General features: G+C 39.3%; 3 protein-coding genes and 1 pseudogene across 3 annotated transcripts; all 4 read right to left on the reverse strand.

Annotated features, from left to right (window-relative positions):
• Positions 1 to 460: 460 nt before the first annotated feature.
• LOC149234896 (la-related protein 1A-like) lies at positions 461 to 2,375 on the reverse strand. The gene is made up of 3 exons (XM_089461259.1): positions 1,339 to 2,375; positions 1,069 to 1,222; positions 461 to 655 (listed from the first exon to the last, which is right to left on the reverse strand). Exons 1-3 carry the CDS (start codon positions 1,424 to 1,426, stop codon positions 517 to 519), a joined length of 381 nt encoding a protein of 126 aa, XP_089317385.1. The 5' UTR covers positions 1,427 to 2,375; the 3' UTR covers positions 461 to 516.
• Positions 2,376 to 3,206: 831 nt separating this feature from the next.
• Positions 3,207 to 7,441, reverse strand: LOC149234897 (uncharacterized). Its single transcript, XM_089368405.1, has 3 exons — positions 6,123 to 7,441; positions 5,327 to 5,724; positions 3,207 to 5,227 (listed from the first exon to the last, which is right to left on the reverse strand). The coding sequence occupies exons 1-3, from the start codon at positions 7,439 to 7,441 to the stop codon at positions 3,207 to 3,209; spliced, it is 3,738 nt and encodes a 1,245-aa protein (XP_089224531.1).
• Positions 7,442 to 8,070: 629 nt separating this feature from the next.
• Positions 8,071 to 8,601, reverse strand: LOC149234898 (replication protein A 70 kDa DNA-binding subunit A-like). Its single transcript, XM_089368406.1, has 2 exons — positions 8,479 to 8,601; positions 8,071 to 8,361 (listed from the first exon to the last, which is right to left on the reverse strand). The coding sequence occupies exons 1-2, from the start codon at positions 8,599 to 8,601 to the stop codon at positions 8,071 to 8,073; spliced, it is 414 nt and encodes a 137-aa protein (XP_089224532.1).
• Positions 8,602 to 8,625: 24 nt separating this feature from the next.
• On the reverse strand, positions 8,626 to 9,633 carry LOC149234899 (replication protein A 70 kDa DNA-binding subunit A pseudogene; annotated as a pseudogene).
• Positions 9,634 to 12,875: the final 3,242 nt, after the last annotated feature.

Here is a 12,875-nt window from a genome sequence, read left to right on the forward strand (position 1 = left end):
CCTTCCAGCACTCAGTTTTGCTGGAACACCACCAGATTCTTTTCATTCAGCAACCCTACAATGTACAGAAAAAAATAGTGCTTAAAAATGCAGTTCATACTGTCTCATTTATCCTGATATCAAGAATACCGTTAATGATATCCCCTTCAGGAAAAGTTCTCTTAGATATTCCATGATCTCAAGTTCTCTCCAATTCAGATGAAACTCCACTTGGAACTCCATTTTCTGTTAAGGGAGATCCAATAAGATGCCTTGACGAAACACTTGTTTGCCCCTCCAATTTAGCATCATTTTCAACATTGCCTGTTTTAACATTTATACAGGTGTCTTGTGGTTGAGTCCTTGACGTAGATTTGATAACTCCAGCAGGTAAGACCCACTTTGACCAGTCACCATGCCTCCTTATCTTGTCAGCCTGTCACAAAAGACTGCTGAACAAAAACCAGATAATCTCCTTTATGTAAACCAGAAAAGATATGAACTTATTGGGATATCAATTGTAGACAGTAGTAGGCTTTAAAAGACATTGAATAATAACAGATGAACACTTATCCAATATCTCACCAGATTAAAACCTGCAATCAATGAAATAGGCACCCAACCCCGCCCATCCATATTCATATGCAAAAAGGGATCTTTACATAAATTTACAACACTGCAGACAACAAATAAATTGTAAAGAATGTACAACACAATGGGGGTAAGAACAAACTAATTGTAAGCAGATAGAAAGTTCAAGTAAAGAGGCTTTTTATAATTAGTAATAAGTAAACATATCAATTGTTAGTCTGCATAATGTATATATTGGATAATGAGAATATAAGTTCTTTTTATGAGGGAAAAAAACATATCAATTATGCTAATGGAACAGCAATAATCAGAATAATCAGACCCCTGCGCAGGAAAACCTGGCATGGTACTCGATTGACTGTGATGGCAGTAAGCGTGAGCTATTTGTCATAGAATTAAAAAATCAAAAGAATCACATTTTGATGAATTACAAGCATACTAATTGTTTTGGTTCATGAAAATAGGCCACAAGTAATAAAAGTGTATGTCTCAGCAAACCTGAAGTAGTAGTCAATCTGTTTGACTATGCTAGCACACAACTGAGGATCAGGTGCAGAAACGAACACACCAGGAGGTTGGGGCTGCACAAAATAAGGCCTGCCTCTAACACTATCTAGGTGTGTTCTTGGTGGAAAATATAATGTTGGTATAGCTGCAAAACAAAAATTCACCCACTACAAATATGAATATTGTGACAGTAACAAGATATGAAACAACTATGAATTATTCCTGCCAAATGAATTGGAATAAGAACCACTATACAATTACCATGGAAACCAGGATTATTTGCTAAACCATAATTTGGAAGAATCAATGGGGGAAGTGGTCGATTCCTTGGTCCAACTCTTTGATACATTGCAGTATTACTGTACCATAAAGAGCTTGCTGAGAATTCCAATCATAGTTAAGCCTTCTTTGCTCGTGTATGTTGTTGGGCCTATGTCCATAGCTGCTCAAATATGGATTAGGACCACCTTGCAGCAGCTGATGTAAGTAAACCACGAGGAAATTTGATATCCAGGCACGAAAAACTTTCAGATGGCAACCAATGACACCATTTCATTTACCTTTCAGAAAGATGAACAGGACCTAAATTTATCCACATTATAAGCCAGCAGCTGTAATCTACAGTAAAGATGTCAACTGAAAAAACCTGTCCTCCAAAATGAAAATGATAGCACTTCTAAAATCCGAGTAAAGGCCCAAGAGCCATATGTAGACACAATGAAACTAAAATAACTCAACTCAGAATACTTGGCACTCTAACATGCATCACCAAGCATGTGAAGAGCCCAGAATAAAAGAAATAGTTCATTATAAAGAAAACACCTCTACTGTCAAGAACTATCCTCATCTAATATTTTAATTGCAAATATGAATCTGAAATGCATGAGACATAAAATTCCCATAAATTCCAGGGATTTGTGGTGCTGGACGTGTGTTATTTCTTAAGGAAAACCATAGTTTCTGTTTCAAAGCTGCATTGGCAGAAGGTACCAACTACTGGGCAGAGTTAAGTGCATTTTGGATACTGGAAAATGTAACAATTAAGAAAGGTACTGCTCAAATCCAGATACTGGGAGATTCAGAGCTAGTTATCAACTGGGTAAATGATAAAAAAAACAATATGCAGATTTTGACCCTATCAACAGTAATAGAAAGAATTAAAGAGCTGAATGAAAATTTCCCTAATAGGTTGTTGTAAACATCGACCTATGTAAAGTCAGAAACGTGTTTCTTTATAAAAAAAGTTGTTGGTTGAATCATGAAACCCAAAATAAAGAGCAGTGGACCACGTACTTGAATACTCTTTGTTCATACAACAGAGAACAGTTCTATTAAGATATAACTAAACATGCCAGATATAAGTAAAGATATATACAATGAAAGTTTTGTTGGCTTGTAAGCATATGTACAATAAAAGCATTATGTAGATGTGTAATTGAGAATGAGCCGCTAATCATATATGCATGATGGGGCATGGCATCGGCAACACCAGTTAGTGTTTATTGTGGTGCCATGTTGTGCGAGCTGTTCCTGCAGTTGGTGTCGCATCTGCCTGTGTGCATCCCTTTCATGGATGTGAATTGTAATCTTAAGTAGTTTCCTTATATTTTTTAACAACGCAATTGCTGGGCGCAAACGGTAAAGTGGCATGGATGGTTGTGGCAGGATCCTTGTCTGAATATCTTGTAATGTAAGTTCTTGTTGTTGGATTTCTTCGCAACAAAAAATCACATTTTTACTTAAGCTCGATTTCAATGAAAAATGCTATTTTGTCTATAAATTAAACTATAACAATTTTAATAAAAAATATATATTAAACTTTTTAACGTGACATATTATTTAACAATGTTAATTATACTTTCATATTAATAATAATTAATTGTAGTAATTTTTTTTTAAAATTACCAACTATAAATAATAACTAATTCTAACCAAAAAGGAAACACTGTAACTGAGAATGAATATGTTTGACGATTTTGTTTGAAAATTCGAAATAAATTAAACGATTGCAAATGAGTATAAAAGCATATGAAATTAAATGTAATAGCAAGAAATCTATGTGAAACTTGGTTATGTAGTGAGTGGTGTTTACCATGTGGGTAATTCTGGAAGGCAGGTTGGATGATTGGCTAAAGTGTATTATCCTGGATAGATTTTGATGCAAGGAATGATTCCTCTTGCTGTCTACGCTTAAGATATGGATTCTTGTGCATTTGTGCAATGCGGGAGAATGGGAATGCTGGATTGATGTGTATGTCCGCTAGTGACCGCACTCTTGAAATTGCAGTGAATGTTAGCCCTTGGCGTTCTCTGGTGCCGATGTCCACTGTTGCTTTGTCTAATGTCATTCCTTGTGACTTGTGTATCGTTAAAGCCCATGCCATTTGAAGTGGTATCTGACGGCGTGCACCCCTTGTGATCGGAGGAATGGGTACATATGTTGGGTGTGAAATGTCCCATGGTGTTCCGCTGTATTGTTGAAAGTCAACAACCACAAAGGATGGTAATGCTGGGGGCTTTGAGTCAGCTGAATAAAATATTGAGATGACCTTCCCAAGCACGCCATTGACAAGGCCTGCATGTACCCATAATTTGCTGGTGAGCATAACTTTTTGTTCACTGCATAAGAGCACCTTTGCAGGTAGGTGCTCATCTTCTGTTGTAGTAGGAGTTTTCTGTCTTTGTTGTTCCGCACAGCAAAGTGCTACTGGTATGTTCAATTGTTTGAGCATTTTCTTATTATGCAAGACAACTGCGTTGTTTGTTGCGAATAGGTGCATGGATTCGTCGAATGTGCATTTCTCTTCATGTGTAAGAGAGGAACTTGTTCTTGACATTAGATGTTGCCAATCTTCAAGTGTAGATATTCCATTCCTAAGATTTGCAAGTATTTGTCGGAAAGCAACCTGGGACGTGCTAGCTCCTTGTTGACGGAAAACGGTTGAAAGTGTTATGAATATGTCGAAGCTACGCCAAAGTGCAGTGCCACGCGATGTCCCAGCATATAAAGGAATGTCTTTTACAGGTGGGAGTTGGCCTAAATCTCCGACAAGGATAATTGAGCGATTACCAAATGGTGTATTCCGATGAAGGGGGAATGCCTCTCTTAGACGATCGTCAATGCGAGAAGGCATTTTTGGACCAATGAAGCTCATTTCGTCAATGAGGATGTATTCTACATGACGTAGTTGCTCTTGCAGGTGTAGGAGCGGCTGGCCTTCGAGAGGATGCATTGTCTGGATAGGGATATGAAGGGCAGAATGAATTGTGAGAGCATTTATGTTGAAAGCTGCAACGCCGGTTGGTGCAAGTAACAATAAAGGGTTTTTGTTGGCTGGCGAGTTTTCCACAAATGCCTGGTGAAGGCATTTAATCAAATGGGATTTTCCTGTGCCAGCTGTTCCTTGTACGATGATCTTCCGTGGGGATTTTGGCGAAGGGGTTTTGAAGTGTGAAAAAACAGCGGTGAAAGCTAGGCATTGGGTAGGGGATAATGTATGCTCATGGAGAAGGTTGGAAAATGAATGATGTTGGTTTTGAATGGGTGAGCAGTTGAATGAGTGTGCAATAATTTCTGCATCAGTTGAACCAATATCATCAGGGAGTGTTTGGAAGGGGAAATACAAGAGTAATTCACTCCAACAGAAGGTGGCATAAGAAGGATTAGTAGAGGAAGGAATGACATTGTAATGGGGCAAGACATGTACAATCAAGGGGGGAAATATGTGTTTCCATTGGTTGCTTCTCCGCTGGGAGGAATATGACCACGAGCGAGCAGCTTCAAGGAGGGGCAGTGTTTCTAGTGAGGCAGGCCTATTCATATATGCAACGACAAAGTTTGGTGTCGAACCAGGATTTTCAGTATCTTGCGAAACACGTTTGAAAACAGCCCTGTTGACATTCAAAGAACGGAATGTACGACTACAAAGAGAGAGAGGTAGCTTTTGTAACATATGGCATATTTCTTGTGCACCAATGTCTCTATCTGCAATGGTTTCTGTAAGGAGTTTCCGGATGACACCACTAGTAGGTGCTTCTGGAAGGGCACTTTGTGATAGTCGCGATAGCATTTGACGGTAGCTCTCAGATCTTGTCTCTGCTTTTGTTGCATATTTTGAAATATATTTCAATACAGCATGGCGAGAAAGGACTGGTTGGCAATCAACATTTGCTCTCCAAATAGAGAGTAGATCGGCGTTGTGAATATTCAATCTTTCATCATTGCGAGCAGGAAGATAGGTTTTATGACCCTTATCATCAATGAAAAGTGAAGAAGTGGACTTCAATTCCCACGGAACTCCATAGCGGCAGCTAAGCACATTGTCTTTCTTACGAAGGCAGGAAGATTCATGACACTTTGTATGACGTTGGACGCAGTTGACAAGCTCTGTGTAGTCTTCAAATTGATTGGATGCGAATATTGCTGCTGTGTCAAGGAGACACGGGTTATGAAGTGTTGACTGGTGGAGCGGAATAGTTCGGTGTTCTGCTTGACGTGGATTCCAAGCAGTTACGTAGTTGTCGAAATATTTCTGTGCATTAGCAACTTCTAATGCATTGTCCCAATCAAGTGTGTCCATGTCTGGTGCATTTTGTAGCCAAAGGAAGCCATGAATGTGTGCGGATCCTCTATGTTGCCATTCGTATCTGAATATAACATGAAGGGTACATTCAGTTAATACATGTATATGCAATGTATAAAGTTAACGTATAGGGATATGGATATTAAATAATACCTGCACCAGTAGTCGGTTGCATGGAGGCCTTTTTGAAGGATTTCTTCAAGGAAAATTGTAAATCTACAATGCATATATTGGGCTGTTAGATGTGGGTTTTTAATTATGTTTTGGATTTTCCATTGGAAGGGGTGGACTGAAGTGGGTTGAACACTTGTGGGCATGATCTTGTGCAAGTCATGCCATTTAGTATCAGCTGCACTGAGAGTAAAGAAGAATGTTGGGCTTCCTATTTGCGTGATCATGTCAGTCAGCTCAGATCGGCGTTTGTTCCAGAAAGACCGTGTTCCTCGTAGAGCTGACCCAAACCTCATTATTTGTTCTGGCAATCTTGAATCCGGAGAGTCATGAAGACACTGGCGTAGGTCTGATACCGTTGTTGGCAAGTTGTTCTCAATGTACTTCTTCACGAAGACACTGGCTGTTGCTTGGCTACGGTGGCGCATTAGAATGTTATATAGATAGTAGCGGAATCTTGGGTGTTGGCCAAACCGGTTATCATGGTAGTGAAGCAAGTGCAAAGCATATTCATGCATTTCAACTTTTGTAAGTCTTGGTTGCATGATCATTGCAATGCCTGTAGGGAAGAGTGCGGGGAATGCCATGGCAAGGAGGCCGATGGTGTTGTATTCATTTATAGCGGTTGGAGATATTGGAGGCCAATCAATAGAGCTTGTTGAACTTGGATGGGTCGAGTGCAAATAGCTGCAAATGTGGTCACGCTCGGTACATGTATTTGGGAGGACTGGAACGAAAGAAGAGGGTTGGATTTCTAATGGAGGTAGCATGACATCATCAGGATTATAAGTGGAATCAGTAGTGGTTTGATGGGGTTCAAAAGAGGAGGTGGTTACACTGTGGAGAAGAGAAGAAATGTCTGTAGGGAGATCTGGCAACGTAGAAATTGTAGATGAATTCAATTGAACATCACGGTAGTAAGGGTCATATTTTATTTTGTATTGAAGAGCTGCAAGGACACGTGATTTGCAAACGTAGAATTCGTAAGCCTTTTCAAATGGATTTTGCCTTTTCACTATGAGGATGTCTAAGTCAGAGAGCATACGGGGTAAGTATTTGGCAATACTGGTGATATCTTGAGGGAAGCTAATTGTATGGCCACTATATTTATATTGACCACCACGGGAATGAGTTACTTGTAGAATGGGGTTGACACGTGCGATGAGCATTTCTTCAACTTGGGTTAATTGGTGAAGGACATAGGGTTGTTCTCCAGGGTCCATGTTGTTCAGTTCAGAAAAACGATTGGTAGATTTAGATGATGCACAACGAAAACAAGAGAGTCTATTGTGGAAGAGCTTTGTTTTCATTCCTGGGTATGCTTCCTTGCATGATGTGCAAACATGCAAGGTAGAAAGTCCATCAATCCTTTCTCGAAAGCGACGATGTTCTTCGTTAAGGGGAGGGTTATATTGGATATGATGAACTGGTGCTGGGTTGGTTTGTATAGGTGGGAGAGCATTTGAGGCGGGAAGGGATGTAGAGGAAGTAGTAGGGTTTTTGTGCTGTTCATAAAGTAGTCGACGTCGTGCATTTATTCGATCCTTTTGTTGTGCATAAAGAATACGCCGCCGCTTGTTTTTGGCCGCAAGTTGATTGTTTGGTGGCATATCTAAACAAGTACAAGTAACAGTTGTTAGTTTTCGTAAACAAGTAGTGCATGTTTCGTATCTCATTTTATTAGGTGCACATCCATTGTGAAATTGGAACATTATATTTTGAACATAGATTTAATTTTTTTTTAGTTCAACGTCGGTGAAGATAGGTAGATTAGGTAGAATGAAAACATGCAATTAGGAAAACTATGAAATCATATGTTATTTCAGTATTGTTTCACATGTTTGAGCGATAAAATGAATAGCTTAGCAAGCAAGGGATCAATGTGTAGCATGTAGAGAACGAACGAGACACATATCCCTTTTCTTTAAAAAAAAATTGTTTCACAGGTTTGAGCGATAAAATGAATAGCTTAGCAAGCAAGGGATCAATGTGTAGCATGTAGAGAACGAACGAGACACATATGTAGTGACTCTTTACAAATGTTGATATTTATATTACGTAAAATGTAAATGGCAAACATACATATGTGGAAATTGCTGGAAGAGAATAGTTGCAATGAAAACTACAGGTTTCATCATAATAACATGGGTGTGTAATTTACAAAGATGAGACAATTAGTTGTGTGGAAATGTTTGTTTATGTACAAACAGGCGGGGTAGATGAAGCCCTAAGAAGAAGTTCACAGGCGGCGAACAATAGGTCGTTTTGAAGCAGACAGTGCTTGAATGTCATTGAGCGCTTCCTTGCATGCAGAGGCATATTGAATTTCTTCTGAATTGATCAGTATTGGTTGCAAGCGTTGAACACCGTTGAAGTAATTTGTTTTAATGGAAAGTGTTAGCTGGAAGCGGTGCCCTGAGATCCGGCCACAAATTTGTTGTAGATCAGTTGGTTCAATAGAAAGTAGGAACAGGTCTTTAGCCGTGATGCCCATGAGCTCGTTCCCTGCATCATTGAAAACTGTGACGTTCTGTAGATTCCCGGTGTGGTCATGTAGCTCAATTTTGAGTTTGTAACGGTAGTCACATTCTGGGAAGTCACCGTTACATTTTGTACAATGCCAAAGATTGTTAGAATGCTCCACAACCTTCTTCATGCATTGTTTGCCATTGAAATCCAATGGACATGCTAGAAAGTAGAAGTCATCCATATGAAGAGCAGTAATTGTTGCTCGAACTGAAACCCAGATTGCTTTATCAGAAGGCTGCATGCCAGCAATTTCATGAAATGTCTTTCATGGCAGGGCACGTTTCGAAGCAACACCATAGTTTCTACTCAAAGATGGAGAAGAAGAGCTATAGCCGGTTTCACGGAACCATGCATGTAGTTGTTGAGTTTCTTCAACCTGTGGATTTATTGTGAGAGTGCTTGTTGGTATCGTCCCTATTGTGGTGCCATTAAAATCAGACACGCGGCCTCCTTTGATTGCAAGAATTGGTGGGTTGTCAAAAGAGTAGAATTCAGAAAGATGTTGTCCGATATAGTCACAGTGGTCTCCCCATAATGTTACATCAATGCTAAAACCCGACCTGTCCTTTAGTATGAGTGTTTTCCTTAATGTCTCACTTCCATCTTTTCGTCGAATTGTTGATGCAGGTGACGTGGAAGTAACAACACCAATGACATCTACATTTGTATTTGGAGTTGCATTTTTTACTTCAGCAATATTCTTGAAGTGAAAGCTCTGGTAGGGAAACGTTGGATCATCTGTAGGACATGGATTGATAATGGAAGCAGCAGACAAGTAAATCTCCCATTTGTTCTTGAGGTGGTTGTAGTTTGGATTTGCTTCTCTCACTGTGCCATTTGATATAATGTATAGTTGCCCAACCTGAATTAGATTGTAAAGAGATTCGGCCAGTTCAGCAAATGCAGAAAGGTGGATCTCTTCCTTTTCACGGTTGATAAGGTCAAATCCGAAAACTTTTCCTGAGCCTCGCACATTGGTGTATGCCTTCAATGATGTCTTCGCAGATACTCTACCTTGGATAGACCAATACTTTCGGTAAGGGTTGAGTGCCGTGAATGGAATTGTTGTAGTTGTTGCCGTAGGTGGTGGAGTAACTAAAGAGGGCAAGGTATCTTCAGCTGACGAAGAGCTAAATTGGGCTGAACCCGCCTGTGCATGTTGCAGCGTTGATGTGTCCTTCATCAACGCTGCTGAGCGCTTCACAACTTCAAGCTCAACGACTCGGATGGACCTTATGTAAACAAGTAAGAAATGAATTAATAAAGATTCCATTTTCATTCTTTTGATGCAAAAAACGGCTAGGCGGGTAAAAGTAAAAGAGGGTGATTTCAAATGGTGGGCCTTACGAGGAGTTTTGGAGCACTGTGCAAGCTGCTTTTTTGAGCAGAATAATTGATCCAATTTGGATGTCTCCAAAGACAACTTGTGGGCCATATGCGGATGGTAGCAAAGTCTTATGTTGATGTGCTCCATCAGATAGAGTAATGTGGAAGTGCGAGGATGTTGTTTTCAATGAGGTAACGGAACCTACATCGATTATCTGAAGTAGTGGTTGAATCTCGGTGCAACCATTCAGCAATAGAGGAATGGCATTCGGTGTCAAGGTTGTCTCCATAATAGAACAAGAGGTTTCTTTTTCACGTGATAGGAGTACCTGCAATTTATCAATTTCACCACAATACAGAATTCTAGTCAAAGAAGATGTGACATGAATGCGGAATCTAATCTAAGAAGGCTAACTGTTGATGGGCAGTTTATATTTATTTACAGCTTGGCCAACCCATCTAAATGCAGCGATCTGGAGAAGAGTAAATCAATTCCCATTTTCTTTTTGTACAAAGTTAAAAAGAGGCAAATGGAGTATGATGTGAAAGGGGAGAGGATGTGGGCAGTTTCAATATAATTTTAGCCTTACTAACTTATGTAATTTCATGCACTGAAATGAAGGGCTTCCGATGACCTCGCTCTAAAAACCTACCTGAATCAATATAAATGGCTACAACTACCTGACTATGAAAACCTTAGATACCAGTTTGCTTGCTCTGCTCTGCCTCATTCATTTTATAAAACATGGTAAATATGTTATTTACAGGAGGATCAATCTAGTCCAAGCTGTGCAGGTGAGCAAAATATTGGTGTATTTTTGGTCATTCTGTAATATAAAACGCAGTTTTCACAAATGATCAAAACAATCAAAAACCAATTCCAAAACTGCATACATCTTTAAATGGCAATGATGGCTAAGGACCACTGCATGCATGGTAAAAAGTCAACAAGGTTCAAAATAATAACTGTCAGCCTCTGGTTGGTTAATATATGCAGGTTCACAAAATTGGTGCCACAATATGCTTGACTATCTATAGAATTTTCACAAACCAAACCCTTATCAAGTTTCAAAAATGACATGGTTTGTTTATAGGACTGTTCCATTCTCATTGTGGTGTAGCCCACTTAAATGGCAAGTTAAATAAAACAACAAGATCAAGTGTAAGCACTGGGGATATTTGGTGGAAGACATACCACTTAGATCAAACACGTAATCCAAGGAAAACCACGTTATGTGATGCAGCCCTCAACCCTGTGGTGTGTTTCTCAAAGCAACTTCCAGCAGAAAATGGACAGGGTTTCGTTACCCTGGTCCTTTTTGTTTTGCTACACACACATGCTCGGAGAAACTACATTATGGTTGTATCTTTTTCTCCTATGTCCCTGTTTCAAAAGCAATCCTTAAAGTTCATAAAGGTCAACTCATCAGCCGTAGATGATGGACATCCTCAACTGTTTTCAGACAAGTAACCTTTCACTTAAGAAGGCAGTGTCTACGCAAAATAGCTTCAAACGTAAATAGAACAGAAGGTGCAAATTTAGAAATGCAATACTGAGTCTGTCCTTTACATGCCTGCAAGGCGAATAGTACCAAGGTTTTCTTAATTATATCCTACATACATTAAGGGCATTTGGATTCGCTTCCAAAACCCACTTCAACAAAGATGAACATTGAAGTTGGCTAATATTGTACGAGATGTCGGCTTTATTTTATCTTGTGTTAGAACTTAGAAGCATGAATATTAGTGCTTTTGATCTCCTTTGAGAGTGTGGTGATTGAATAAGGATCATGAGTCACTGTTTGTGGTAAAGCAAATCCAGGAGAGAAAACGCATATTGTCCCAATTGAAAGCATCTGGTCTGGATCTGCAACAACCTGACTATGAAAACCTTTATTTACAGGGGGAACAATCTAGTCCAAACTACCTGACTATGAAAACCTTAGATACCAGTTTGCTTGCTCTGCTCTGCCTCATTCATTTTATAAAACATGGTAAATATGTTATTTACAGGAGGATCAATCTAGTCCAAGCTGTGCAGGTGAGCAAAATATTGGTGTATTTCTGGTCATTCTGTAATATAAAAAGCAGTTTTCACAAATGATCAAAATAATCAAAAACCAATTCCAAAACTGCATACATCTTTAAATGGCAATGATGGCTAAGGACCACTGCATGCATGGTAAAAAGTCAACAAGGTTCAAAATAATAACTGTCAGCGTCTGGTTGGTTAATATATGCAGGTTCACAAAATTGGTGCCACAATATGCTTGACTATCTATAGAATTTTCACAAACCAAACCCTTATCAAGTTTCAAAAATGACATGGTTTGTCAATAGGACTGTTCCATTCTCATTGTGGTGTAGCCCACTTAAATGGCAAGTTAAATAAAACAACAAGATCAAGTGTAAGCACTGGGGATATTTGGTGGAAGACATACCACTTAGATCAAACACGTAATCCAAGGAAAACCACGTTATGTGATGCAGCCCTCAACCCTGTGGTGTGTTTCTCAAAGCAACTTCCAGCAGAAAATGGACAGGGTTTGACACAGTAAAGGCAGCAGCCTTTAGCTGAACTCATGTTTCTCTTTTTTGACTCAACCATTTCCCTCATTCTGACCTTCAAACCAAGGTTTCGTTACCCTGGTCCTTTTTGTTTTGCTACACACACATGCTCGGAGAAACTACATTATTGTTGTATCTTTTTCTCCTATGTCCCTGTTTCAAAAGCAATCCTTAAAGTTCATAAAGGTCAACTCATCAGCCGTAGATGATGGACATAGCCTTATAGCAAACACTTCAAAGTTCAAACAATTTAGGCAGACTACGAGCACAATCGGTGTGAACAATTTTATTGCCAACTTAGGAATAACCTGGCATAAAAACACAGTGGAGAAAAATCTGGAAGAAACAATGGAGAAAGTAAGCAAGAATGGCCTATTCTGAAGATTTATAGACAGACCAGTGAGCCCTATGGGTCAAAGTGTCAAATATTTAAAGGGGTGTCGTCTAATTGCATAGCAACCCAACCTCTCCATCCGGTAACTTGACGAAATCCGATAACGAAAAAACTTCAATTTTAGTAATGAAAAACTGTTTTTTTTGGTGCAATTTTTGAAATTACAGATCGCTTTGTTGCTCTCCATTTCCATTTTCGCGTCTCAATATTGCAATTTCTGCAATTCC

The sequence above is a fragment of the Pinus tabuliformis genome, chromosome 8 (assembly GCF_031772625.1).
Source record: "Pinus tabuliformis cultivar Carrire ecotype Pingquan chromosome 8, CPIR1, whole genome shotgun sequence".
In the NCBI taxonomy this organism is placed as follows: Eukaryota; Viridiplantae; Streptophyta; class Pinopsida; order Pinales; family Pinaceae; genus Pinus; species Pinus tabuliformis.